Source organism: Nasonia vitripennis (assembly GCF_009193385.2).
Source record: "Nasonia vitripennis strain AsymCx chromosome PSR unlocalized genomic scaffold, Nvit_psr_1.1 chrPSR_random0025, whole genome shotgun sequence".
Lineage (NCBI taxonomy): Eukaryota > Metazoa > Arthropoda > Insecta > Hymenoptera > Pteromalidae > Nasonia > Nasonia vitripennis.
In genome coordinates, this window is record NW_022279684.1 from 40,328 (window position 1) to 47,638 (window position 7,311).

Below are 7,311 nucleotides of genomic sequence, written 5' to 3' on the forward strand. Positions count from 1 at the left end.
TCTCCTGCTTAAAATTTGTTTTTGCCTCACTCTTATCTACGGCCAGGAGCCGAGCCTTAACGATTCTTTCTTTTTTTGTTGTATCTCTCCTAGAAACATGCTGCCTGCCAAACCTGCAACGGTTATCGAAGTGCCGGAGGAGTTGATCCGGGAAATCAGCCGACTGATAAGTCGTCAATTCGACGAACTACCACGGGTAATCTCGCCTCAGTCGGGCGAACCCGCTTCCCTGGCAGATTTCCTACGGATCTGGGACACCGCGGCTGAGAAGTCCAGCAGAACCGAATCCAGCGAGCAACTTCGGGCCCTCCCTGCTCCACCTCTAACAAGGAAAGGTACCCAACCCGAACTCACCGATTTTGATGATGTTCATATATGTTGTAGAAAATGAAAAAATAAGAGACACGTATTTTTTTTTATCGGCTAATTTTCACTTTTAAGGGGTAAAAACCTCCCCTAAAGTTAACCCCCAAAAAGCGTTTTTTTTTAAATATCTCGACATGTCAAGTAACAAGCATGTGTTGTAAAGAAGGAGTACTGACTTTGAAGAGTTTCCTAGAGGCCTGCAGAAAATCCCACAAAAAGATGCAGAGACACCGATAAGTTTTAGGAAGATGCTCCTCCCATTTTCTTTTCGTTTCGCTAGCAGTGGACTTTGTAAAGGCTTTTAGCTTTTTGACAAGTGACCGAAGAGGGTCGAAGAAGCTCAGCAAATCAGTGGATTTTCGGCAAAATAATGAAAAGTGTGCTCCGGTCTTCGAGTATAAATAACCCCTCAAGATACACCAGAGTCAGTCCCAGGTTTTCTTGCAAGCTGTCAAGAAAATGTCTTCGAAGAAAAGTTCACCAATGCAGCCTTCTCGGAGCCGTCGCAGTCTACGGGATGCTCAGGAGCGTATACGTTGGCTGATCTCCAACGCACCGACTCTCCTGACGATGCTAGACTACGTGTCCTGGGCAATAGACGTAGTTGAAACATGTAAGTCAATTTTCTTATTAATCCACTTTAAAGTCACGAATTTTTAAAGTTTTTAATTAATTAATTTGAATTTTTTTTTAATGTTTCAGTGCCACAACCACCAAATGCTGCTTTGCAACAATTGGCGCCGCGACGATCGCCGACAGCTGACCCGCCTCGACGATCCTCGGTAGCTGACCCATCGCGGCGATCGCCGACAGCTGACCCGCCTCGACGATCCTCTGTGGCTGATCCGCCGCGGCGATCACCAACGGCTGAGCAGCCTCGGCAATCCTCGGCGACCCGAAGAAGACGGTCGCGCTCGAGCTCGAGCTCGAGTTCGAGTTCAAGTTCGAGCTCTAGTTCGAGTTCCAGTTCAAGCGGAACATCTTCGAGTTGTGCGTCGTGCATATCGGTCCAAAATCGCAAAAGCATACGCGATCTTGGACCGATTCCCAAGATTGAGAAGAGGAAAGCAACAGGTAAATATTTAATTTATAATAAATTTATATCACCTTATGTTTTTTAAAAAAATAATAGTAATTTTATTCTTTCTTTTACAGAACAAATGGGAAATGAGCAAAAGAGGAAGGTGGCAGAGAGTAAGAAAGAGAGAGAGACGACACCAAACCCGGGATCATCAACAATGGACTCCTCAGGTAAAAAAAATTGCTTAAATCTTAATTAATGTTTTATTTATTTTTTACAATAAATTTATTTAATTTTTTCTTTTGTTTTATTTTTTCAGAAGTAGCAAGACCAGCACTGAGACGCAGCTTCCTATAATTGAAGTTAACAATTGAACCACCAGTGTCGGCAAAAATGCAAGCGCTATGAGTGCTGCCAAAAGTAGTGCTATGAGTGCTGTCAAAAGCAGCACTCAACAACATCAGCAGCAACATCATCAACAGCAGCAGCAGCAACAACAGCAGCAGCAACAGCAGCAGCAGCAACAGCAACAGCATCAATAGCAGCAACAGCAGCAGCAACAACAGCAGCAACAACAACAACAACAACAACAGCAGCAGCGACCAATGCAACAACGCAATTTACCAAGAATTATTGATGATGAAATAATAATAGATCATGTAAATGTAAATAAAATTTATAAAAATTATAAAAAAAAATAATTAAAAAAAAAAAAATCAACTGTAAACACCTCACAGTTAAATTAAACTTTGAATTCCGGAAATTCCCGCCAGCGCTGACCGTTGGTTAACTGAAGCTGATGCGCATGCGCGTCAGCTCCGGTTAATCTACGATGGACACTGGCGGGAGTTTTCCCAAAATTCAAAGTTTTATTTAACGATAGGTGTGCGAAATTTTTAGAAAAGTTGTAAAATATTTTAGAAAAATATAGGTATGATTTTTAAATTGAATTACTCTGTTCTTTGTCTTCATTTTAGTCTAAGTAAATAAATTGACAAATTAATAATAAATCATTTTTATTCAATAATTTTTTTCGTAGTACATTTCAATAATTATCAACTTCGTCTTGACTAAATTTTTCAGACAGATAATTTAATAACCATGCTCTTATTGAAAGAGCATTGTGGACGGCACACGACGGTTTTCTTCTAATAGAAAGATGATGGTGCAAGCAAAAATAATTTTTATTACTTTTTATATTCTCGAGCGGAGGGCATCCAAGATCTTCGACATTACATATTAGACTGAAAAAAAAATAATGTTGGATAAATTGAAGTATTAAAAGCATGCAAAAAACTGAAGGAATGTAGAAATACTTACGTATTCGGTAAATAATTTTTCAACCACAGTTTTTTCTGTTCTCCCTTAACGAATATCTTTTTAACATCTCGTGTAAAGATTTGTAAGACATGTTGAAGTCGATGGTATGGAATGTCACCAGAATTCCATTCAATTCCATGGTGACTTTTTTCTAGCCAATGTATCATACATTTTTATTCCTCAGTAAGTTCTTCCCACGGCATTGGAGACTTGAAGAGGCAAGCAGTTGGTAAAGCTAATTTTCTTATGTTGAGAAAACTAATTTCCTTGAAAATGAAAGTATCTGCAGCAATTCTTTGAAATCGTTGTATGTCAACAATATAAACATTTTCTTCCGGATATTTCAGTATGGTATTTTGAAACATCTTTTTGTATTCACACATTTCAGTCATTTTGCAGCTTCGTACAGTTAGTTCTATAAGACGAATTTATTGTAAATGAACAGATGAATTTTGTCATCCTGCTTATATAAGAAGAAACTCCACCTTGGTTGTCACACAATTGGTTGTCAAAAAGAAGCATAGACCTCATTGGTCTAAAATAGAAAATTCATCCCCTCCCAAGAAAATATCCCTTCTCCTCGTCATGACTTGCTCCTCAGCTTTTCAATGTCGAAGATGACCACTTCTCATTGGAGCAAAGATGGAAAATCCATCCCTTCCAAAAAAAAAAAATATCCCTTCTCCTTGTCAAACTTCCTATTCATTGGTAGTTTCTTTCGTGGTCTCGTCCATATAAAGCAAGTCTCTGCACATGTCCAGCCAATAATGATATTCATTATTGGCTGGACATGTGCAATTCCACAATAAAGGAATTGAACGAAAAAATTGACAAAGCTAATCTTGCAAGAGGAGAAAAGCAGAAATATCAAACTTGTATGACACATCTTTCATGTGTGCAAGTTCAACTCGAACAACATCTTCAGCAAGGAGGTGGTCTACAATCAGAAGCAACTGAAGCTAGAGTTGCGACGCTGTGCCTCCCAACACAGGTGCGCAACACCTAACGCCTCGCATGCGCTAGGATTTTTCTTGTTTCGTGGGATTCGACGCGATCGTCACGAAAATAATCACACAATGATTATCATTGACGAATTTATTGTAAATGAACAGATGAATTTTGTCATCCTGCTTATATAAGAAGAAACTCCACCTTGGTTGTCACACAATTGGTTGTCAAAAAGAAGCATAGACCTCATTGGTCTAAAATAGAAAATTCATCCCCTCCCAAGAAAATATCCCTTCTCCTCGTCATGACTTGCTCCTCAGCACTTTATTGCTCTTATATTTCGCCCAGCCCTTCCCTACAACGCGGTGGCAATGATGCCGCCCGCGCACAATGTAGCCACGCAGGGCTTATGTCGGCGCGCACACGCACGAGCCGCACTCGTGCAGCAGACGGCAGGCCTCAGGCCCAGGTCCAGTCTGTTGACGGTTGGCTCTCTCTCTCTCTCTCTCTCTCTCTCGTCTCACTCACTCTTCTCTCTCTCACTCTCGCGCACGCTGGCTCGACGCCGCGCGTGGATGACGTCGAGGTGTGCGCCCGCACCGCACACCACTCTCTCGTCTCACTCACTCTTCTCTCTCACTCTCGCGCACGCTGGCTCGACGCCGCGCGTGGATGACGTCGAGGTGTGCGCCCGCACTGCACACCACTCTCCCGTCTCACTCACTCTCCTCTCTCTCTCTGTCTCTCTCTCTCTCTCTCTCTCTCTCTCTCTCTCTCTTACTCGCTCTCTTCTCTCGGCTTCCGGTGGACTCGGTGCTCCCGTTGTCGTCTCCGGGACTCCTCCCGGACCTGATGGCGGCTGGCGGCTTCGGCTCTCCCACGCCGATGTTGCTAGCTGCTCTGGTCCTTTGGATGTTGGTGGCGGACTGGCTGGCCTCCTTCCTCTCCTCAGGATGGTCGCTGGCTCGTCCGGGCGTTGGCACTTCCTAGTGCCAACGCGCTGCACCTGAAACACACGCGCACTCTCGAACACTCTTGGGAGACTCTCCCAATCTCCTCTAGTCGTCGACCTCGGGTCGACAAACAGAGGAGGACGCACTCAACTCTCACAAACGTCGACGTACTCCGTCGACAGTCGTGAGAGAACTCTCTATTTCCCCGCTCGTTCTCGCGCTCGCTCTTCTCTCGTGCTCGTCGGGCCCGCGCTTCTTGCTGGCTCCCGATTGGCTGCCAGTCCGCGCGGATAGCAAGCCGCGCATCGGCGCCCGCTGATTGGCTCGCGACATGCGAAAGACCTATCAGCGCGCGCGCCGACGAGGCTCGCTCTCGCGCCAACGATGCTCACTTTCGCGTCGACGATGACGGTTAGCTAGCCCGTTCCCCGAACTTGAGGACAGGCCGGCGCCGACAACAACACGTCGACTCGCTTGTTTCTTCCGCGCACTCAGGGCTTGGCCGCATCGAACGAGATTCCTCGTCTCGACGCGGCTGCGACGTTTGCAACGTCGCAGTTTTTTGAACGATGCGCAAAAGCTCTTCAAGGTTAAAGTAGAAGATTGCTTGAAGGAATATAACGCTGTAAAAATAAATTCTGACTTTATCACAGAATTTTCTATGCAAAAAAAATGGTGAGGAAACGACAGACATTAAATATTTTACAAGTGAAAGTGTTACAGCATTCATGTCAACGAATTTGGAAGAATGGTTCAAGGATCATATCAAAGAACCTATTCTCACCCAGCTTGAAGAATTGCAGGAGAAAGATTCTGGCTGGACCCTGACGAGTATTATCAGTTTGTGTATCAACATGAAAAAATATTCTCCAATCAAGGGGAGTTCCTTCATTCCACTTCCAAAGTTTATAGAAAAGAAAAAGGCATGTGTTAATGTTCGTAATAATGATAATCAATGTTTCAAGTATGCTATACTTTCAGCATTGTATCCTAGTGAAACTAATCCCAATAGAGTTAATCAATATCGTTTGTATGAGAACGAGCTGAACTTTGGGGATATAGAATTTCCAGTAAAACTCAAAGATGTTCCGAAATTCGAAAAATTAAATGATATTTCAATAAATGTATACATATTAAAAAAGTACAATGCAAAGTTTGAAGTATCGCCATGCCATATTACAAAAGAAAAGAAAGAAAAACATGTTAATCTACTCCTCATTCAAGACTTTTACATAGATGAAAATGAAGAAAATAATCATGATGATGGCGGAAGCTTGCCTGAATACCACTACGTTTGGATTAAATATCTGTCTCGACTTTTAAGCACTCAATTAAGTAAATCTCATGTAAAATCATACCACTGCGAAAGGTGTTTACAAATATTTTACTGTGAAGAAAGGCTGGAAATGCACGAAAATGATTGCAAAAATTTAAATAAATGTCGAATTAATTTGCCTGACTTTAAGAATAACATTCTTAAATTTGAAGATTACAATAAAAGTGAAAAAGTTCCTTTTGTTATTTATGCAGATTTTGAATGTTTGTTAAAGCCTACAGAAAATGAAAATGCTTTTCAGCTTCATGTAGCATATAGCATAGGCTATTATATAAAGTGCAGCTTTGATGATAGTTTATCTACAAAACGGTTTGTTCGAGAACTGAAAGAAATTAGTGAAAAGATTGATCTACTCTACAAAAATCCAAAACCAATGAGACTTACAGATCTAGAAGAATTATCTTTTCGGAAGTCAACTGTTTGCCATATATGCCGAAAGCCTATCAAAAGTGAAGAACTCGCAGTACGAGACCATTGTCATCTAACAGGACGGTACGTTAGTTTTTAATGTATACAAATATTTGACTTAAATGCTGTACAGCATGTAAGACTTGTTTTCTATTTAGTTTCAGAGGTGCAGCTCACAATTCATGCAATTTAAATTACAAGGATTCGAGGTTTGTTCCGGTTATCTTTCATAACCTCAATTATGATACACACTTCATTTTGAAAGAGATTGCTACTTCTACAATAATGAAGGGACGAGTATCTCTGATACCTCACAACAAAGAAAAATATATTTCATTTACGAAGTATATAGATGACTGTGACATCAGTTTTAGATTTATAGATTCATGACGTTTTTTACCATCATCGTTGGAAAAGCTTGCATCATATTTGGAAACCGTGCCGATAGCAGTGAATGAGTTTAAAAATGATGGATTTACAGATGAGCAAATCAATCTTCTTAGACGAAAAGGTATATTTCCATATGATTTCGTAGATGGATTGGACAAGTTGATGACTACAAAACTGCCAGAGAAGAATGAGTTTTACAATAAACTAACAGTATGGAATATGTTTACTATAAAAACTTTGGGTGAATATTCAGATTTGTACTTGAAAACAGATGTTTTATTATTAGCTGACGTCTTCGAAAGTTTTCGAGAGACATCTCTGAAAGCGTATAGTTTATGTCCTGCACACTTTTACACGACTCCAGGTCTCACATTTTCAGCAGCTCTAAAAATGACAAAAGTGGAATTGGAGCTTCTTACAGATATAGATATGCTGATGTTTATTGAAGCAGGTATTCGAGGAGGAATAAGTCAATGTTGCAATCGGTATGCTAAGGCGAACAATCCGTACATGGGACCATTATACGATAAGAATCAGAAAACGAAGACACTCTTATATTTTGATATTAA

General features: G+C 41.1%; 1 protein-coding gene across 1 annotated transcript; it reads left to right on the plus strand.

The window, feature by feature from the left end:
- The first annotated feature begins 936 nt into the window (after positions 1-936).
- On the plus strand, positions 937-1,744 carry LOC116418015 (putative protein TPRXL). The gene is made up of 4 exons (XM_031933199.1): positions 937-979; positions 1,069-1,440; positions 1,522-1,617; positions 1,707-1,744. Exons 1-4 carry the CDS (start codon positions 937-939, stop codon positions 1,742-1,744), a joined length of 549 nt encoding a protein of 182 aa, XP_031789059.1.
- The last annotated feature ends 5,567 nt before the right edge of the window (positions 1,745-7,311 follow it).

Bases quoted from the DNA above. Each gene is read 5' to 3' on its own strand.
- LOC116418015 (XM_031933199.1), top strand. From the start codon at position 937: ATGCTAGACTACGTGTCCTGGGCAATAGACGTAGTTGAAACAT. The intron at 980-1,068 runs GTAAGTCAATTT...TTAATGTTTCAG, and splicing joins AATAGACGTAGTTGAAACAT to TGCCACAACCACCAAATGCT. The intron at 1,441-1,521 runs GTAAATATTTAA...TTTCTTTTACAG, and splicing joins TGAGAAGAGGAAAGCAACAG to AACAAATGGGAAATGAGCAA.